Source organism: Lagopus leucura, unplaced genomic scaffold, assembly GCF_019238085.1.
Source record: "Lagopus leucura isolate 7727_CA_CO unplaced genomic scaffold, USGS_WTPT01 Super-Scaffold_100026, whole genome shotgun sequence".
Classification (NCBI taxonomy): Eukaryota; Metazoa; Chordata; class Aves; order Galliformes; family Phasianidae; genus Lagopus; species Lagopus leucura.
In genome coordinates this window covers 3121378-3143487 of record NW_024962277.1, presented here as the reverse complement: position 1 = coordinate 3143487, position 22110 = coordinate 3121378, and the positions used below count along the sequence as shown (strand labels likewise).

General features: G+C 35.6%; 1 protein-coding gene across 4 annotated transcripts in view; it reads right to left on the bottom strand.

The window, feature by feature from the left end:
* Window positions 1–229: 229 nt before the first annotated feature.
* ARHGEF3 (Rho guanine nucleotide exchange factor 3) overlaps window positions 230–22110 on the bottom strand; it is a 115130-nt gene continuing 93249 nt past the window's right edge. For 3 of the 4 annotated variants that reach the window (XM_042880387.1, XM_042880388.1, XM_042880389.1), the window contains 9 exons: window positions 17479–17586; window positions 10901–11071; window positions 9100–9162; window positions 8671–8767; window positions 8489–8565; window positions 6462–6719; window positions 5251–5421; window positions 3531–3717; window positions 230–2544 (listed from right to left, as the gene is read on the bottom strand). In XM_042880387.1, coding sequence (XP_042736321.1) covers window positions 2198–2544; window positions 3531–3717; window positions 5251–5421; window positions 6462–6719; window positions 8489–8565; window positions 8671–8767; window positions 9100–9162; window positions 10901–11071; window positions 17479–17586 — 1479 coding nt within the window. In that variant the 3' untranslated portion in view covers window positions 230–2197. Of the gene's footprint in view, window positions 2545–2584; window positions 2716–3530; window positions 3718–5250; window positions 5422–6461; window positions 6720–8488; window positions 8566–8670; window positions 8768–9099; window positions 9163–10900; window positions 11072–17478; window positions 17587–22110 lie in introns of those variants that run through there. The other variant, XM_042880390.1, reaches the window with a different exon arrangement.

Sequence of the window (22110 nt, the reverse complement as noted above, 5' to 3'; positions counted from 1 at the left end):
CTCACTAAATTGATTAAACAACACAAAACTTTGGGGAATGTGCTGGATTATTCAGTGAAGTGACTTGTTTAGCAGTTATTACTACTGTTTGTAGCAAATTAGACCCAAATATGTAACACTTCCCCTAGAACCAAAACGCAAGTCTTGGTCATTACATGTTAAGACTTACCGTGCTTACTGTTGAAATCTTCTTGCACAAACAACCAAATCAAATAAAAAAAAATCAAAATGTTTTAATGTAATTTATTTGAAATGCTTCCAGAAAAGTTTAAGGCTATTATAAAACAAAAATATATAGAAAAGAAAAAGTCAATACACATTCAATCCTTCCGTATTTGAACCCTTTACTTAATTTTCTCTCTTTTCAAACATTTCACTGAACAATTTTTATGAAAACTGTTTACCATCTAATAAGCTTTCCTACTCCTTTTCTTCTGTAAATCTTTCCTTTCCCTTGCCTTCACTGTCATTCAGCTCTAAAAATGAAGCAGTTGAAATAAATTACAAAGCCTGAAACAGAAAAAAAAAAAAAATACATTTTTTGAAAAAAGTATAAATACAGAAATATGTTCTATCGGGTAAAACAGACTTTTTTGGAAAAATAAAAATACCTTGTTTTATATTGCTTATAATCTTGTCACACTGATTTCTGTAATGCACATCAGTATATATATGTGAGATAATTGACATTTACTATTTTCTATAAACCTGCAGGACAAGAAATAAACATTTTTGGCAATAACTTAGTTTTTCTACTTTTGATGGTATGAGTACTTTGCACAGGTTTTTATATTAAGGATCATATAAATTTCTTATAACTTTCATAGCTTGCCAAACTATCAGCATTGGCATTATTTCTTACACTAAGAAATAAAATATTACCCAGGGATTCCTGAAGAATAACAGGATGTTCAACTGAGTGTTTTAGACTGCATTTTTAAGTGACTCATCTGTTTCTCATCATAATGAGTAGATTAAATCAGCCATCAAAAAACACAGTGTCATTTCCAATTACAGCATGAGAGTAAATGCAACAAAAAAGTTTAAAATTAATTTGACAAAAATATAAAGGATGGAATATATCCTAAAGGAAAATCAATTCCCTTTATGTTTGAACTTTCTCTACATAATCCCACAGGACACTTGTAGAGCACCATTTATATAAAATTGTCACTTACTTTAAGAAAAATATATAAAAACCAGCAATAACTGCATGTAACTGTAAACAGACATTTACAGAAACTTAAATGTTTTTAACATTAGTTTAGTGGTGTTTAAAACCATCAGTGGAGGTCAGTGGAGTGCAAAATGCTGAAGAGGGCTTACACACAAGCAAAAGCTTTTTTCATTCTTACCCTATTTGAGAGTATAGGAACAGATGCATATACATATATATGGCACTGAGAGCAAACTACCAACTTATTTACAAATATCCAGTATTCTCAGCATTTCATTTAATTCAGTGCTGGCTGTGCAGGTCTGGTTTTATTGTTTACTCGATTATTTTTCGCATTATGTGCTTTCATATTTAAACCATAGCATGATGCTGACCACTTCAATTTACCAGGTTTTACTGTTTATCCCATCAATCAACTGATGGATCTTTGTACAGTGCTTCATTTTGAAAAATCAGTCCTTAAAAAGTTACTGATTACATGACCCACTACAGTTTTTGTTGATTTAAAACCACAAGAGTTCAGAAAGGTTACTGCAAGATGTTTTTTTTTGTTTGGTTGGTTTTTTTTTTACACTGAACTGTTTTTAACTTCCAAGACTTTATGCAAACTTAAAATCTCAATACCCATTCCTGAAACTCAATATTAAGTCCACGTCTTCAGCTGCCCCACTAAGGGCAATAAAGTACTTTAAAATTATGGAAGATTCTTTATGTAATGTGCTTATAAGCAGTAGTTTAGAGATTCTGTATACAGCAGGACATTGAGAATAACTGGTCAAGTACCTCTTTCATCCATGTTAGATGTTTGTGAAGCATAATCACGGGGCATGAGTTGCAGGAGATTCCAGCTTACACAAACTGGTAGTTACAGTACTACACATATACAAGTACTATACAAGAAGGACTGCATTGACATTGTCACAAAAAATATTCTAAAAGTGCTTCTCCAAATGGTTCCATGTGTGGAATGCAAATACTGTACAGGTAAGACACAGGTTTTGTTCCATGAATAGGTTTGTGTCAAACATTGGTTTCTACTTGTTTTTCGCTTTCACAAGGGTTTGTCTGTTCCATACGTTCACAGTCAATGCTGATCTCACTGGTGTCCATACTACAGTCTGACTCACTGTCAGATTGGTCCATTTGCTCAATCATGGTTTCTCCCTTGGATACCCTGCTTCCATTTGGTGACAAAATAAAACATGCTTCTGAGCTCAGCACTCCAGCTTTTCCTGCACACGTCACTTTTTCTTTGGCCTGCCGGATGCAATTAAGCCACTGCTGTTTGCTGAAGGAGTCATTGGCTTGCAGTGAGTGAGACTGGCTTTGAGATCCATTTTTGAAGCTGACTCTAAAGAAGTTTTTGACTGAAAGAAACAATACATATCAAAATGTTGAATGCTTTGGCTGAACCAATTTCATAACAAATGAGTATACTAAAATAATGAATCAGCAAAATCTTTGTCTAGTGGTCAAAGTTCGGTTTTCTTGCCAATACCGTATCAGACCAGAGAGAAGAGACCAGGTTTCTCCATGTTCTGTGGGGACGAGAACACAGAACAGTGCTAACATTCCTTATAATTTCTTACTGCTGGATTAAACCATTTTGGTTCTGCCATGAATGAGCTAACTGCACAGCTTTAAGTGTATCAGCAGAACTAAGGATCCTCCCATACTTCAAAGCATTTCCTCCTACTCTCTGCACAGCAGATATCCAGAACCTTCACTAAATACTGTGTCATCTGGAAATTGCCTCATCTCTTCCATTCAGTTCAGCAATAAAATGAATACACAAAACAAACCTCACAAATTTTTACAAGATCGGTGAGATTCAAAGGACTCTTGCAATGAAACAAGTATCTTTATAATAGGCTTACTTAATTCTTAATATTAATTCTTACTTGTTGCCATTAACAACAGTAGCTGCAATCTTTACATTGAGCATCACATTAATTATCTGCCAGTTGAAAGAATTAGTTATGGAGTAGCCATAAATGTCTCCATAATTATAATAGAGAGTTCATAAAGACTAAAGCTTAAAATTTCAAAATTAACTTGTTTATAATTTTTCAGTTTTGCCACTCCATTCAATTTACTTCTCTCCTTCTCTCCTACCCAGTTCTGTACAAAAGCAGGTGTAGGGAGGAATTCCATTATCTATAAAGTGGACTCTGGATTGAGAAACAATCTAAAAGATCCAAGCTACAGCAAAATAACCAGTTTGAAATAAGAACCAAGATATTAGATATAGATAATGTGAACTTTAGAGATAACATTCTTGTGTCTCACTGGCAGATGTCTTAAGGTTACGATGATTCAATATAAGGAAATAAAACGAAAGATGTTTTCATACTTCTCTCATTGTTGCTAAATGCACCACGTATGGATCCACCCAATCGAACCTCGCCATCTTGCAAGTCTTCTAACACAAGATCCATCACTGGAATTGGCTGCCGATATAGCTGATAGCAGAGCTGTTCATTATGGGTGATAGCTCGAGTAATTACTAAGACTTCTTGGAAGAGGAAGACATGCAGTTTCTGGTAAAAATGTATAATTAACAAAACATTATTATTATTAGGATCATCATTAAACCAGATTTATTTAAACTCTACTATGTTAGAACCCTATGTGTTTTCTGAAGTTAAAATCAATAAGGATTCCTCTTTTCCTGTTACTGACCCAGCAAAAAATAAATATATAACTAACAATTTAAAAACTTCTAAGATTATTCTTTTTGCCTCATTTTTCATGGTCCTAATTCATCTTTTAGTACTGAGATCTTGAAATTTTGATGTTTCAGAGCTTTACCTATTGCACTGCTTTCTGTTTCGTTTAAGCACACTCTATTTTCTAACTCCCCAGATCTTATCTTTTCCTTGCTGTCTGCATCAGTAAGAAACAGGCAACCCATTTCACCCATATCTTGAAACTGTCATATTTTCAGTGAGCAATTATGAGGAGTCTTACTGCAGTTCATACACTGCTTACAAACTTCAGCTTGACCACATCTTTCTGAAGTTCAGAAAATCACTTTTGCTTTTAAGTGGCACAAGTCACCTAATATTTTTAAATCATGTTCCTCCTCACGTTTGATAATCTTCAGCATCTTCCAGTAATAAACTGAAATTTTAATGTCATTTTATATCACACACTGAAATTATTTGTTCTCCCCTCCCCTTTCTTTCTACACAATCATTATGAATTATTTGTTTCTAAATCTGTCCATACTCTAGTTCTAAACAGACATATTATTTGAAATTTTAAGAATGCAAGATAGATCCTCAGATCTACTTAGCTTAGTGTTCCATCTTCCAGAAGCTAATGCTTTCAGAAAACTATAATAAGTCATTGTAGCATAAGCCTTTCTCAATATGCCTTGGTAATCTTATATTCACAAAATCCACCTTCATTCTGTTTTGTACACTGATGTACATATGTGAATGTTGTGGCATTTCCAGTTTCCCTCCATTTGTGCCTCTTTAATTGTTTGCAGGACACAAACCTAAGCTTATTGTTGTGAGGTTGTTTGTTTTCTTTTTCCATAGTGCTGTCACCTTTCGCACTCACAGTAACTTTCTGCAGTCTGATAAAAAACAAATCTATTCACTTAGTAGCTGCAAAACTGAAATACAGTAGTTATGCAGGACATGATAAAACTTTGAATAAATTTGTTAAGTGGTAACATTTTCATTAGAATGAAATACCACAGAAAGCAGAATGTGTGTAACATGCCAGATATATGACAACACATAATCCTTCTATTTTGTATGTATAAACATGCTACCTGAGGCAGTCTGAATACATGAATAAATGAATATATAATGAATAAATCCATTTAAACCTGTGCTTCTTTGTTTCTTTTGAGAAACTGTCATGAGCTCAATTAATGAGAAAGAATTTTCTCTTTTTTTTGTTCATTCAGAGTTTCATGTTGTTTCTATTTAAAATATAAAAAATACAGGAATGGCTGGTTTCTGCTTCTATTAATATTTCTACTACACTGCCCATCATGCAACACGAAGACATCTTTAAAAGCTAAAGCTATTTGTAACAACGCATTTTTTCCTTACCACTCCTCTGTTGTTCTTCAGTTCGCCGTGACAACACAGAACACGTGAATTATCAATGAGTGAATCCCTCTGTCCTTCTTCAAGATAAATAAGTCTTTCTTTGTAGTACTGGCATTCAGATTCACCAGTCTTTATGTTGATTTCAGCGACTATACCCTGAATGATGTTAATCTACAAAAAATGGAAACACATGAACTTTAATTAGACAGTCTGATATTCAGAGCTATCTTCACATAACTTGAACTGGAGCTGCAATAACACCATCTTAGTTTACAGCATGTTTTTCATTAATTTTATGCATACCAGTCTGTAAGAGAACTGATAATAGCCACAGATTTAAGCAGACCACAGTGTAAAAATAGTCATTTTTGTTTCTTATTCTAACTTGACAAATACACGATTTATGAAATACATCACTTCAAAGATGAACAGATGTTCTGTTGAAACAGAATACCAAAAACTATATATGGCTATTGAAATATCAAGAAAAGCATCGTGATTATTTTTTATTAGATAACATAGGAAATCAATCAAAATATTATTTAAAAGATCCTGCCAGACATTATGCAGAAAAATAAATCTGAAAAAATATGCTGAAAAATTCTTTATGAACATTTTTTATGCTAAGACTTAAAAGAATATTCACGACAAAAAATAATTAATAAATTGCAGTAAATGTGAATATCAGAGCTTTGAATTCACAACACAGCTGTCTAGTTTTACAACAGAAAGTTGTGCTGAGCAAGAGATGGTGGGAAAAAATAGTAACCCAGCAGCAGTCAGGTACAAGTGTTTTGAAATGTGTTTTCCCAAAAAAAGTAAGGATGTCATTTTGCAGCAGAAATACTACAAACTACAAAATATGCAAGTCCAGGCAAATGTTAAACTCATCTCAGTCACCTAAAATCTAGAACAAAATCTCTGCAATAACCAATTTAGATTAGATGGAAAATGACACTGACAGGTAAATACAAAATTGACAAGGATCAGACGAGCTGTGGACACACCACAGGACCACTACTGCCCTGCTTTCTTGATACTAGTTTGCTACTGAAAGAAGATTCAACTAGGTGAAGGGAACTAGTTCCAGCTATACATACCTTAGCATTTCCATAATTTATATAGTTTTCACTAAATAGTTATAAGCATAATGTGCTGTAAATCTTTTTAAAAGAAAATAAATATGAAAAGAAAAAAATCGAATCACTCACAGCTTCTTCAAGGTGCTGTTGATCTGGATGATCATTTGGTGTGTGTCTCAAAATCTCTCTGAGCAGTAATGGATATTTAACCAAACGGCTTCTTGGGATGTCAAGGAAATTCCAAAGGTCCAGTTTGCGACTAAAAGGTGACTCTAAGCAGCGCTGCAGGAAATCTTGCACTCTGTGATCTTGTTTCTTGTGATCCAATAAGGCTTTGGCTGCTACCTGATTGCTGCAGTAGCTATCATAGGAGTTTAAGCATGGAAGCTGAAAAAAGAAGGAATAAATTAGAATAAATTATTCTGCAGCTGAAGTGAAGCAGTTTGCTCTAAAGAACTTTTCAAGCAATTCAAAATTTGAGAACTCATGCTGAGAGTCTCTTTCCTGGAGATGTATCCACTGTTCATTGATGACCACGTTTCTGAAATTTGTAAGGTCTCCAGGTCTTCTGATCATCTTGTTCATCATTTAAATTATTTGGAAGGATTAGCTCATCCCTCAGTTCCTTGAGATCCCCTACATTATTCCAAAGCATTAAGAATATCTGACCTAACAGTTGTGCACTACCTAATGCAGATATTATTTGAATACAGAGGTCTAATTTTAATTATGATTTGAAACAAAAGCCTAGAAATGAGTACCATCAAACGTGGACTGATTCAGATTAACAATATGCTGACCTGATACAGATGTTCCTGTTTGATTAGAAAATATGAAAATACAAAAGCATATCTGTACCATTAGGTTTACTCTTGAAGAGAACATAAGTTTCTTTTAGCTCTGCAGGACATTTTGTGATCAAAATATAATAACACGGGGTTGTAAACATAATGATGATTTGCACAAGTCCTACAAAATGAGCTTTTTCCTACTATCTTATGCACATTTAATTCGTTAAAGGAATAGAAAATTGAATATCTGATAGCTGATTGAGCTGACCTTGAAATCCTTCCTATACTGCCCTCAAGAATCTTAACCAAATTAAGATGATAGAACTGTGTTTTTAATGTGAAAAAAAGCTTGCTTAAGATTAGTTAAAACAATATATCTCTCTACAAATACTGGTACATTTACAAGCAATTATATATAAAATCTTCTCCAAAGGAAAAGTAGTCTTGTGTATTCAGGTCAAAAGAAGTTCACTGGTGTTCAAAGACACCAGAAAATGTACACAGCTAAAATTAATTTATGCAGGGAAAACCAGAGATCATCTTTGACACTTTATCTTATCACTTATCATTAACTACAGCAGTGACAACATCTCCTGTGTTTAGAATAAAGCACTGTTTCCACACAGAGCAGCTAAATATCTATCATCACTTAATCCCTTAAAAACATCAAGCTCCTTTTCCTGCTACATTTAAGTAGTTAGATATACTTACAAATAAACTTTTCACACATCTAAATCCTTAAATAAGAGCTCCTTTTTTCATATAACGAGCAATTTTATCAACAAAACCAACAAAACCTGTTTTTCAGAGTTTATGGTACTGTACAGTAGTGAACTTTTTCTTCTGCAGGCCAGTGTAAGCGTCTCTCTTGTAACTCTGCCTTTCAACAAACCCCAAGGAATTAGTCTCTCTGACACACTAACAACTATCACTTTGACTGCAATAGAAAGGCATTCAGAAATGACTATAGAGGGGCCTTACACAACGTGACTCCTCAAAGCCTCATTTCTCTCAAAAATCAGAGCACAAATAAGAGGCAGATCCTTAAGCGATCTACATCACATGAATAGACTCTAACTTGGTTTTATTTGAAGCACATTAAGAAGTGCTGGTTTCCTGCATAGCAAGAGTTTTTAAAGTCACAACCCACTCTAAACCTTTCACAGAAAATCCCTCAAAAGAGAAAAAGTTCGGTTATGTCTCTAAACAGTTATATTTACCTTACAAAAATACTTTAAGAATGTATTTTGGAAATGTTATGCTAGGTATGGAAATTGTAAGTACTTCTGTAAATTGCAAATAAATGTTTTTACTATGCTGCAGCTCCAAACTGAGTCCCAGCATTGATTTTAAATAGTGCCTTACCCAGCCCACAAGGATATGGCCAACGTGTTCTGTTGATCCATCAGATTTCCTGACTTCTTGAAGTCGCCTGAGAAGATCTAATCATGATTAAAAAAAAAGGGGCATCACTTAATGAACCAGATGACTATAAAACTAAATGCAATGATATAGCAGAAAAAGATTATTTGAGTTGTGAATTTTACCTTCATGTAAAGGAATTAGAGAGTCCAGTGTTCCAAAAATTTGGTTCAACTCTTGCTCTGTCATGATGGATAGTTTAAGCATTGGGTCATGATAAGCCTGAAGATAAAAAAAGAGAGCTTAAATTCATATATCACTGGTAGCTGAAAAAGTAGTGATAGTATTTAAAGCTCACATAAATAAAAATGAGCCAACTGCTGAGAATATTTTGTTTCATAAGCATATCTATTTTTTTCTTAAATGAATGCATCATATTTTATTTTTTTAGGAAAACAATTTTGAGGTTGGCTTTTTATTTTCCTCTTACAGTTCAAGCAATTGTAAAAAGCAAGGATTATTTTAAAAGAGATAAATTACTGAATATTGTTTTGCTTTTTAACTTGTCCCTATCCGCCCCCACATACATACACTTATTTCTTTTTTAAACAGACCTTTTTCGCTAACTTCAGATCTTCTATTAAGTCTTCTTCTCCCTTGGAAAGTTCAAATATAGCCTATAAAAAAGACACAAATATCATAAATATATACATATATTTAAACTAAAATTGTCAAGAAATAGTTAAGTCACAACTTCATACTGAATACTGAAAAAAGCTCCTCCATTTGGAAACACATCTGTTGGAAAAGAAATTACTCCTATTGCTAACTATATCTTAACTACTATAGTTCAAAAAATACAACCTATATAATCATCTGCGTAAGACAGCCTTGTGTGCTGTATAATATTTGCAGTAATATAAGTTCCAGGCAGCCTAGAAGGTCAGGAGGTAGATCTTATAAAACACTGCTTTGGTTGTGAGCACTTTTATTTTGCTGCCGGTTCACGTTTAGTCATTTGGTTTTTTTGTTACAAATATCAAGTTATACTAAACAGCCTACTGATGTTAGTTACCTTTCTTGAAGAAGATTTGAGACTTTAAACCTGGCAGAGTAAAAATAATCTCTATGCTAATACTCTGATTTACCAGAATAGCTTTGTATTTATTTGTTATACAATTTCAATCTAAACTGGAGTACAATAAAGTTAACACTTTGGTCAGAATTTTTAATATTGCAGTCAAGGCTTTAAACTCTCATAGATCATGGAATAACATCTTCAGCTACTGCAGATTCTCCTAGCTTGATAGTGTGCATACACAGAAGGCTTGCCATAGTGTAAGTTAACTGACTCCTGGAAGTGGTTCAGATAATGTGTTGTGGCATGCAGCCTAAGAACCAACATAAAGCAGAACCCTCATGGAAAGCTCCCAAGGAAAGCTCATTTATCTAAGTTCTCTGAAAGGTCCAGGCTTCTGCTCCAAGACAGTATATTATGCTATGCAAACAGTTTCTACAGTTTATTTTTCAATAAACTGCCTTTGAAGTTTTCAATTCTAGAAGTTATTTCTGAGAATGATTTAGTGTTAAAATCTGAAAAAGAAATGTCTGATGTTGTGGTTTGATTTATGACTTCTAGTCCCTGAAATACTCCAGGAGAGATTGTTACAAACTTTGCTGATACTGCTATAAAATTTAGTTGATCTTATACAAATAAATAAGTGATTGATGCAGAGCAAACAGACCCTGGAGTATGCGTGTGCAAACAGACCTATACAAGCTTATGGTTCCCATTTCTTGGCTATCTCACTTGATCACAGGGTTTGTGTCAAGACAAAGCAACTCAACCCAGTCAGTACACCATACTTCTCCTTTACTGATCTCAGTGGGAACTCTGCTATTGGCATAACATGAACTAAGTAGGATTTTTCATGTGCAACACATTAAAAGCATTGATGTACTCATTTTTGTCTTTGCAAGATACATTTTTGATTAATACAGAGCAAATCATTACACTTTTCTGTGCATACATAACACCTGTACTTGAACTAGCATGCTCAGCCATCGTTATCAGAATAAAGTAAAACATCAGAGTACCAGCCATCCCTGAAGAAACTGTCACACAAAGCACGTAGGTGCACACAGAGTACAATGTATCTTAGTAACTTCACATTTTATTATAGAAATATGATGAGCTGGGTTTTAAGAAAGACTATATCAGTCTAATAAAGGTTAAATTATAATGTATGCAGATGGAATCCTGCTTCTTGCAGAAATGGTGGTCTTCCGTTTAATTTCAAGAAAGCTTCAGGTGCTATCCTAATGTCTACTATCATTTATTACTCCATGATTTAAAGATGACTTCTTCAAACGTAAGACCTACAGTTAAAAACGGTAATAATTAAACAACTGTACCTCTTGACGCTTGATTTCTTTAGATGTAAGCATATGATTGACACAGACATCAAAGGTCTCACTCCACAGCTTGCTGTCTCTCCGCTTTGTGTTAGCAGCAGGTGTATTTCGAGACCATGGCCGTGGACTGAACAGATCTGGGCGACTGTCACTGCGGAAACTGATAGAGCGCTAGAAATACACAGAAGTGTAACTCTTGTTATATCAGATTCACACTGTGGATTTTTGTTCAGATGGATTTACTTATATAATTCAAACATTTCTGAATAGTTTTTAAAGTAACTTAGTAGCAATTTTCTTACTGGGAATGTAAGAAGTTATTTTAAAAATTCTATACCTATGTCCATGTCCTGTTATCAACATGTTTAGAACTGTACAAAACCATACAGTACACTTATGTGCCACGTAACAAGAATGAACTACAGTGGTAATGCCACAACGGTATGACACATCAATATGGCTGACTGAATAAAATGTCAATTCAGTAAACAGGAATTCAGTAGACAGGAATTATTCATACACAGCACAGATCCACCTGATTAGATCCCTAAGTCTGAAAACTATAGAATTTAATACAAATTTTAGAGACAAAAACTACTATGAATACTATTTGCTCAGTTTGGAAGAAAGCTTCATTTGTTACCTAGAAAATTCCAAAACCTATGACAGCAAAATTTTGTATTGTTGTGTTGGCTGGTTTGTTCTCTGAGACATGCTATTGCTCAGATGGCTGTACAGAGATGCTATGGCCCTGGAGGATTTCAGATGGAATTGTGCATTACTTAAACAGTAATTAATGGTTTCAGTAATCTTTTCTCAGCTGGACAGAAGAAAGGTTTATAAAGTGAGGCTGCCCTTCAAAACCTTACTATCTTGCTAATCAACTGTATTTATTTATTTATTAGTAGGCTATCAGAATCAACTATTGCAGATACATAAACACAAGCAGGATGTAAATTTCTTTGTCTTAATGCTCTGACCGAAGTGATTCTCATACATGAAGTAAACCTTTCTACTGGTAACTTCCTGCTTTTGCAGATCATTGGAGCAAGAAACTAATTCACATAGAAAGTCTGAAATGGTATCTGACTAAAAAGAACAAGCATTATCTTTAAGGAAAAAGTAGGCTAACAATCAGGTGTTACTGTTTGTGATGAACAACAATTTAGATTCTGCTCACACCACTCCTTCCTAATTATTCCTTAGAATTTAAAGAAAATGTGTTTAAAAAAATCAGTGCTAGCAGATGGAAGATTATGAAACACTAGAACTGGATCTATCATAGCATAATTATTAATATTTCTGGAGCCTTTAAACTGAGATGAAGTGTTCTAGGATCTCTATTATGTATTAAAGTGCAGTAAAAACGAAGTCAAATTTTAAGCGAGTCTTTTGTGCATTGACACATTTTTTTCTGTAGACTCATAGAAAGAGTTCAGGCTACAGATGAGTACTTTACAATCTCATGTTGTTATTTTCAAAGTATTCCTCTCTCGTTTTATTAAAATTAGAGGCTTCACCCTGAAGTCTTACCTCTAAAATATCTCAAGTATTCTAAGTTGTTCAAATATACTACATTTCTGTTGTTATTTAAAACCAGCCTTATATAACACAGTCATCTTTCAATTGCTGTGGGTAAGAATATTCAAAACAAAATAAATTCCCTTCATTTTCAGGTTGAAAGCAGCATATACAAAGCACAATTCTTGAAATTCTCCTCTGAAGACAGAAGTCCATGAAATGCTAACGATGCCTACAAATACAATGTTTTTAATTTAGAAGACACAATATAAATAAAAACTATGCCTTTTTTTTTTTTTTAATAACAAAAGTCATTCTGAGCCCTACTTGGAGTTGGCAAAACCCCAAAAAAAAACACAACACATACACATGTATACATATACGAACCTCACAGAACTTTGCAAGTCAGGTGCTAGTCTCCCCTCAAGATTTAAGAAGATAAAAGAAACACACATGAAAATTATATGCTTAATTTATACTTATTACAGTGATGAATCACAGAGCCCATTATTTTCACATGCAGATGGAAAGATTAGGGAAAAAGAGCCAGATGTGTTGCAGCCACAAATCACCAGCCACGAGAACAGCCAAGCAGAACAGTTGTCATTCCATGACCCATGGTGGAATGCCCCCTTCCATGCATTCCCATATACATCCTCAAGAATACAGCTCCTTCCTTTGTAGTAGTTTTCTTGTTAAAGGAATGTTTCATGTTGAATGAAGAAAATACTTATGAAGAAAAGAAACAGAGAAGCTGATCTTTACAGTGAAAGTCCTGATCTTGAAATCTTTTAACAAAAGGTCATGTAACGTGTTATAAAACAACACGCACCCCATAATAGCAAACAAACTCCATACATGTTGAGAAAAGTAATTTCTTACATCCACTGACAGTTATGTTTCTCTACACTGCAGTGTACTTGACATTATTCTCTACAGTTCTATATTGCACAGAAGGGGCATAAAAAGGCTGACAGTCAGAAGGAAACCACACATCTTTTACTTCTTCAGATAAGTTGTAGAAATTGACTTGTAAAGCCACAAATAGAAACTAATGCATCACCAGAGAAATACTATTTAATGCTAAAATTAATATGTTGTCACTTGAAAGTCAAACAGACTTGAACTTTCAATGCTGTAACAGACAAGAATAGAAATGAGAAGTGAAGTCAGTAAGTAAGCCTAATTTTTTTTAAAAAGCCAAATGAATAAATGATTTCAATAAAACACTGATTATAGTTCAAGACAGACGTACATCATTCTAACCATCTAAATTCTATTATTTTACCATCTTTTTCTGAAATAAACACATAGTGCTCTAGTGGGGCTGGAGAACTAAATTTAAGTTTAGCTAGCAAATTTTAAAAACAAGTTAAGGTTCTATGCTGGTACCTTGGCAGTTATCATCAAGGGAAAAAAAATTGAACACTGAACTTAAACTGAACACTATGAGGAAACTGCAGAAATGCCAAATCATTATTTCTACATCTTCAGTCTTTTAAAAATGCTTTCTTAGTTTCTGGTCTCCTTAAAACAAAACAAAAAACCTGTCGAGGAACATTGGTTAAAATCCATGCCTATTAAATTCTGAGACAATTTAAATTTTCTTATAAAATCCAAAAATTAGAGGACTTTTGGAAGAATGAGGCCCCAACTCCTGGTTGTGCTCACTGTATTTGTCTGACTGCAATGACATTCACTGACTATTACCAGACAGTTAGTGTGAAGGGTGTATGTGTTACTGATGTTAATTCTGGCAATTACAAACAGTACTCTCAGGTGCAATACAGCAAACAGCTTTACGTATTGAGGGAAGGCAAATATAGATCAAAGTTCCAGCATTCAGACTGATGACAAGAAGAGCTTTCTTCTTAAGAATTTTTAGAAATTTGTGGTGTATCTAAGGAAGATAAAAACAATTTGGATTTTCTATTTAAATTCAAGACACTGATGAAAACTGAAGTGGTGAAGGAAGCTAGCCAGACTTTAATTTTTCTCATCAGCAACAGCTGGAGTTGTTTTTTTTTTGTGCTGTGTTCAGCTTAAGTCCAACAGCACAGCTGTGAATAAGACCAAACAGAAACAAACAGATCATCACAATCATTAGTCGTGCATGATGCAGACTAAAAATACAGCTAAGAAATGAAGTATTTTTATAGGTGGATAGTTAGATAAGAATACCTGCTCAGCATTTGGCATCCTGCAGAAATGCAGATGGAAAGACGCTCTGTTAGTGATGAAGTTAACAGAATTGTTCAGTTAACCTATAGTGTCTATGTGACAGAAACACAGTGACCCAGAAAACTTCATGCATTTTGTTACTCCACATCCCAGCAGGAAGTATTGACAATAATGTGCAACATGATAATGAAGCTGAGAAATAAGATACACAAACTGACCAATTCTATAATTCTATAATAAAAAATATGCAAAACAGCAGAAGTTGTTAAGAATGCATCTTAGAAAACACTGCAGAGCTCTCAGTTCCAGAGGTGTTTCTCTTCAATCAGCACGTAGAAAATCCACTAATACAGAAGTTGTGTGTACAGAAGTAAGGAAAATTACACACAACTTTTTTTTTTCTTAATCAAACATATCTTTACTTCAAAAATAATTATATAAGAAGATTTATTTGAATTTTCAGGAAAGAAATGCAGAATTTTCTGATTGCATGAAAATTGATCCATTGAGAATTTTTTTTTTTTTTAAGTATTATTAAAACAAAACAAAAAAAAGCCACCTTAAGGTTTTAACTTTAGGGACCCACAGTAAGAAACTAAAGCAAAACATCAGCACGGGCTGTACATGCTTCCCAAAATGCTTCCAAGTGATTTCCAATTAGGCACCCAAACACAAAGTCAGCCATTTGTTTCCCCTCTTCTACTGCTGCTGACAAAGTCAGATAAGAAGTCAATTTACAGTCAGATATGAAAGCTTGTTTAGAGACACTGCCAGCATTCACCACCTGGAAATAGATTTGGATCTAGGACTTGGAGAACATGGAAGTCAATTTCTCACTGCAGCTCTTCCAAGCTCAGTTACTTAGAGGAGAAGGTATGAAAAATATCACTGATTATTCCACTTAGAAGCAGAGATTTACTTAAAATACATTCCTTAACCAAGAGGAACAGAGTAAGACAGGAATGCTCACAACAGCAGGACTTACTATTTAAAACTCACATGAGCAGAGCTTACAAACCCACCATTTTAGGGAGCATATAAACAGAAAGGGGAATGGCTGTTTACATGGGTTGTGATAGGCCAAGGAGGAATGGTTTTAAACTGAGACAGGGGACGTTTAGGTTAGATATTAGGAGGAAGTTTTTCCACTCAGAGGGTGGTGAGGCACTGGAACAGGTTGCCCAAGGAGGCTGTGGATGCCCCATCCCTGGAGGCATTCAAGGCCAGGCTGGATGTGGCTCTGGGCAACCTGGTCTGCTGGTTGGTGACCCTGCACATAGCAGGGGGTTGGAACTAGATGATCATTGTGGTCCTTTTCAACCATTCTGTGATTCTATGATTTTCATGCCTATTTCTGTAAAAATTTGTCCTGAAACACATTTATGTAGCTCTCACTAGGTTCTACAGAGGCTGCTAGTACATGCATGAAAGCACAGTTTGTTTCAATAGCTGAAATCAGACTTGATTAAATACTATTTTTTTTCTGGACAAACCAATCTCAAAGGCATTCACTGCAAAATGACAGCGCAGGTACTTAAATGAGGACAACAGCTGTGGAAGGCTGTGAAAAGGGAAGTGCTGTGCTCAGAAGCAGTTTAGCCAAAAATTAATTCACTTTCCACACGCCTCACAACTGGAACTAATGTACTCCTTTCAGAGCCAGGCCAATTTTTTCCTTCAGGCAGACTGTGGAGGAGATTTATACACTCCAGGGAATACAGGCATCTCTGCTCTACTCATGCTATAGTATACATTCTGGATCCAACCCAGACTGAAGGCAGTCAGGCATTTTGCCTCTTCTCCACCTCAATAAATGCAGCTTTTGTATGCAGATGTCTGTGCTTTCAAAATAGGAGGAACTGATCACAGGAAAATCAATGTTATGAGATACTACTGTTTATGAGATACTACCATTACAGAAGTGTTTTTGTTGGTTTTTTTTCCATAACGTTTTATTTAACAGATAACATCAACGTTACTCTAAGATAAATACTTTTGATTAAATAACATTCTAATACACTTGGATATAATTATACTTCCTCTCTTTAGAGAAATCAGCATTTTTTTAATAATTCTATTTGGATTGTACATGTACTTTGTCACGGAAGCTACTTTAAAGAAGAAACACTGCTATTTTCCAAAGTTTTCTAGAGCAGATCCCCACCAGTAATTCAGTTCTTAGCTGTTCCTCACTCATCATAATCATTAGGAGTTGAGCAACCACACGTTTTGAAATCTCTAGGTCTGAAGTCACTAGTACTTCATAAATTCAAGTTCTATTCTTGGCTATGTTAAATATTATGCATCTAACATATAATATGGAAATTGCAACTACAAAATGATTTAATTTCTTAGATGCATTTAAAGTTTGCTTGCGTTTGATTAATTTTTATCAGCAGCTTTGGAAGATTACCTTTTTCCAATTGTTCAGTACATCTTTTCTCTAGGGAAGGTCAAAGTTCATCACACAGAAGGAAACACGTCAATTCTATCTGACTGGCTATACCAAAAATAACATTTTCAAAGAAATCTGTTCAAGTTAACAGGAAGTAGTGTCATAGAAAACTCTGTTCTTCAAAAAATTTGAAAAGCAACTTTGCTCCAAGTGTAACTGCTTTCCTGGTAATTAATAAACATTAATTACCCGGACAGTGAGTGAAGTGGTTCTTGAGGTAGGAGTTCTGAGTTTTTCAACTGAGTGACTTCACAGTCACAAATTACCTAAGCCCATCTATCACATTACGGAGGTGTGTATGCTTGTGTCCACACATGTACATGCATTTCAGACTGCCACAGAAACCCAAAAATGTGTGTCTGTGTGTGCTTTCCCCTTTTAGAAATGCAGCTGGACACAGCAGTGCCTTTACTGTTATTACCTGAAGTGTCTGGCTGAACCGCTTCAATGGAGTGGCTCGTACAGGAGGAATAAGATTTGCTAGTGATGTAACTCTAGAAAGAGGCTTGACCCGCTTGTTACTGGGTTCCTGGATTAGGAAAAAAGGAAAGGGAAAAAAATGGGGGAAATGTGAGCATTATTATATAAACATTGCTGCCAGTTTTGCTGATTTTCCAAAGAAAGTATTTATAAAAAGCAAGTTTGTAAATCTGATATATAATTAGAGTGAGCAGTAAATAAATAGCACTTTCAAATGCTGACAATGACAGATTACTCCTGGCTGGTACATGCAGGTCCTGGACACAGTGGAAAGACGTCATTGTGGAGAAGCTGGCATGGCTGGTGGCAGGGGAAGGATAAAGAGACAAATATTTTATTACGAGAATTTATTCTTAAGAAAAGACATTTCCAGCAGTGCTTTGCAACTAACGTGCTATGATAACCTTGTCACTGAAATGAATATTTTCAAATAAAACCAAATTTGTTTCTTTGCTTTCCGGTGCTGTCAGTATGTGATTTTACTCATTTAACTGTATTTCACTCTAAAAAATATGATTCAGACCAATCTGTAAATGTCTTTTGAGTTCACGTTCATACAGAGATACCCATACATACTGACAAATACATTAATAACATTTTCATGTTGGGTTTTTTTTTCCTTAAAATAAAAAAGTTAAAATCTACCATAAAGCAATATTTTTCTTTTCACATATACTTGTTAACAGCTTTTATGCCCTATACATAATACATAAACACTTCAGTGTAACATGTCTGTTGTCCTGCAGATTTTAAAAGCAAACCAACAACAAAACTGCAAACAGAAATCATAATACAAGAAAAAAATATAGTGTAAATACAAAAATAAAACAATTACCCTTAGCTTTCTAACCTCCATCTGACATTTAATGATCTTGAACAGCACATGCAAAATGCAGCTTTTGACAGAAAAGAAGCAAACCTTCCAAGTGACATTAAAAAAAAACACTCAACATCTTATTTCAAGGGTATCCTAAAGCAGTTCATCTTTCCTTGTCAGCCATGCTTACAGAGTTTGTGTAGGCTTCCTATGCCTCCAATTTCCTAGATAGATCTTTAAAAAAAAATGAGGCATGCCTATTATGCTTTTGTTCAGAAAGGCAAATCTTGCAGATTTACCATCCCTCTTCAGAGGGGGAAAGAAAAAAAAAAAAAGTAGCAATGATCATCATCTGTATTACAAGCAAGAAAAATTTTCTTCCATCACAGCCACAACAGAGGAAAGGTGAGAAGCAGCAGCTATGCATTTAATTTACTTCCCAGCAGGCAGACCTGGAAGTCCATAAGTGCCTGCTGAAATGAGGGACACAGTGTTAAACTCTCAAGCAAAAATAAAGTATTTGTCCAATATGAAACTCAGAATTAAAGCATTTCATCAGCCTAAACCAAGCTTCTTTATCTTCACCAATACACTGCTAGTGATATTCCTTCCTTCCAGCAGTCACATCTTTGACACAGGCTGTCGAAGGAGTATTATTTTGATGTCATTGCAGCACCGCTAGCAGATCTACACAGCTCCGAACCCCTGAAGAAGAAAAATCTTTGAGATTCTACTGCAATTCTTCTCTAACTGGTGGCTCAGCCATCAGCTGCTTCTTTCCGATGACCACTCAGAAAGCCAGTTGTGCGGCACCACTGACATCCCATGGCAGAGCCTGCTTACTGCCAGCTGTGCTGCAGCGCAAGGACACCAAGTCCAAGGCAGGCAGCCAGTGCTACACCAGCAGCACAGCTTTTTCTAGCAGCAAAGCAGCAAGCATTGCTTCCGAGGAAGTACCACACCCCCAAAACAGAATCTGAAAATCATGAGTATGTCAACTTCAGAGACAATAAAACAGGAGCAGGATAAAGACGAAAAGATTTCTCCTCCTTTACTGCTAAGCATATGTTCTTTGGTGCAAAGACAAAACAGACCAAAAAAAAAAAAGTTACACAGCTACATCATAGCTTGAATGTTAAGTGCTCCCCCAAGTCTAGCAGACATGTGCATTGTAAGCTATAATTCATAATTTTGCACAAATGGTCCTTCAGTTTTAACTTGTAACAGAACTAAGTCTAGGAACCCTTGAATACTTTTCTGTGGGATTTACTGACAGCAAAAGAGATAACCAAGGAAGTACAGCAGTACTTCACTGCATCTCCACAGCATCATTTGCATGCAATGCAAAGGCTTGAATCAATCCTTCTGAGCAGTGTTTAAGAAAGAAATGGTTTCTTTGTTCTTACTTGCCTATTTCTGCAACTGTGTGGATGACAACAGCAAAAGTTACTTAATGACAGCAGGGCACACAAACCTCAAGCAGCTGTGAAAATTGAGGCACAGCATCAAATAACTGTGGAGAAAATCAGCTTGAGTAAAAAAAGAAGGGAAATCATCTTTCTCTTGAATAGGGAGAGGAAGTGAAAAGAGGAAATACTATTTCCCCTTCTTCATCTCAGCCAGTCCAAACACTGCCTGAAACCTGCACTGTCTACTAGCCAGTGATGCCAGCAGTCCCAGGGCAAATACACTACAGCCCTTCCTTTAAAACTCCCCCATCCATTTCAAGGAGAAAACTGTCCAGACAGTGACTTACATATATATATATATATATATATATATATAAATACACACATACATACACACACACACACACACCCCAACATACATATAAAACTAATGTTATTAATGTTTATGCATAACCTTATTGGCTACAGAAAATGATGTTAAAGATAAGAAACACGAGTTTAAGTCATTATCGAAAAGCACTACGCTCTTCTATAGCTGCCTGCTTAAAGCCACCAGAGGTCAGCATCTCACCCAGTTGTCAAAGGAAAGCTGCATCATCACTGAGTGAAGGTGCATCCGCAAAGGTCCTATGTCTTATGTCCCAGCCTCACATTTTGTCTTCCTCACTAAAGAGCACCGTATGATCTCACACAGAGAAATCTGATCAGAATTCAAAAGAGCTAAAATTCATCACATTCATCATTCAGCACATATTAGGAATGCAATGTTTCAATCATGAGAGATCAGCATTATTACAGGATTCTAACACAACCATTTAAGATAATGAATCAATAGTTTCTGAATTCTAAGACTTCACGCTTAATAAGATACACTTTCAGACCTGATTTGTAAATCAGGAGTTCCTTGTTATGGGGAAAGCTTCTTTCTGTATACTTCAAGTTTGACTTTCATCCTGCATCAGAAACAGTCTGGTAGGTTCTGATATCCAGCTTCAAGTGAACTCATCCAACCTTCGTGTGTCACATCCCTCAGAGACCTCTAACACTGACAGCAATCAAAACTGAGTGATCGCTTCCACTGTGGAACAATAAAGCTTGTATAGGAAGGTTTTGACAGTGCAATGGAAGCAGAACTCTATCAGAGCAATTCCAAAACTGTAGGACAGTAATACTGAAACCCTTGGTCACTCTTGTCATGGTCGCAGCTTTTCTGTTGCAGGGACTACATCCATTCCTTTACTATCCTCATGTTATCTGCAAGGCCAGTCCAAACCAGTGACTCAGAGAAGATGAACAACTGAGACCAATGATGTGTACAGGGAAAATTCCAGACAGGTGCATAAAAAAGTGGGTTTTAAACAGATGGCAGTTTTCCAATCAAAGGCTCTGCTCTTCCCAACAAACAGATCAAATGGAAAATAGTGTGTGTGAGCTGTTCTGTTCTACTCAGAGATACTGACCAGACTGCATTTGCACATTAGTCCAAGAGCAGGAGGTTGCAACTCCAGATGCTGCTTCCCAAACCACTTCAGCACTGTTTGTTTTGTTGTTTGTTTGTTTTTTTCCTAAGCTGGCTGTGGTTAGGAATTCCTATTACACGTGTTCATTATTTCACTACTATATGGTCTCTGAACTTATCTGTGTTTGTGGTTAACTGTTGGTCCTGCAATACAAATGTTTGGGCTATAAATCAAAGCAGACGGGAACTCAGAATGGTGCGATTCCAGCGTCCACCCAGCAGGAAGCAGCCCCTGTAAGGGCACACTGTCCAGGAAGAACAAACATTAGGTTCTAGATCTGGGTCCTTGACTGTCCTCAAAAGACTCGGAGACCCTCAAAGTCATGAGTCCTCCTACCCACCCTCCCAGGTCAGGGAACTGAGAAGCAGATGGGATTTAGCAGCTGGATCTGCTGGGAACTGGGCCAGGACAAAAAAAATTCAGGAGTAACAATTCTTGCCTGACCTTTTAAAGCCAATATTGATATTTTAAAAAAATAATTTCAGAGCTTTGAAATAAAACGGAATGTTAGATTGCACTGTCAGAGTCACTAAGCCTTGCTGAAACAATATGGCAAGTTAGGAAACAAAAGATCCAGGCCACGCTTTGGAAAAGTTTCCAAAATGTGGGGCTGGTATATGTGATGTTAATCTGACAGTGCTTTAAATTTGATATAAGGCTAAATAAAGCTGAGGGAAACATGAGTGCAGAAACTTCAAAGGCTGCTCAGTCCAAATGAAGCCAAATTAATACCTGACTAGACTAGAACAAAGAGCAGCTGGCTTTCAGAGGGAACTGTATATTTGAACTCAAGATGACTTCAGTAACATCTGAATATTTGAATTCAG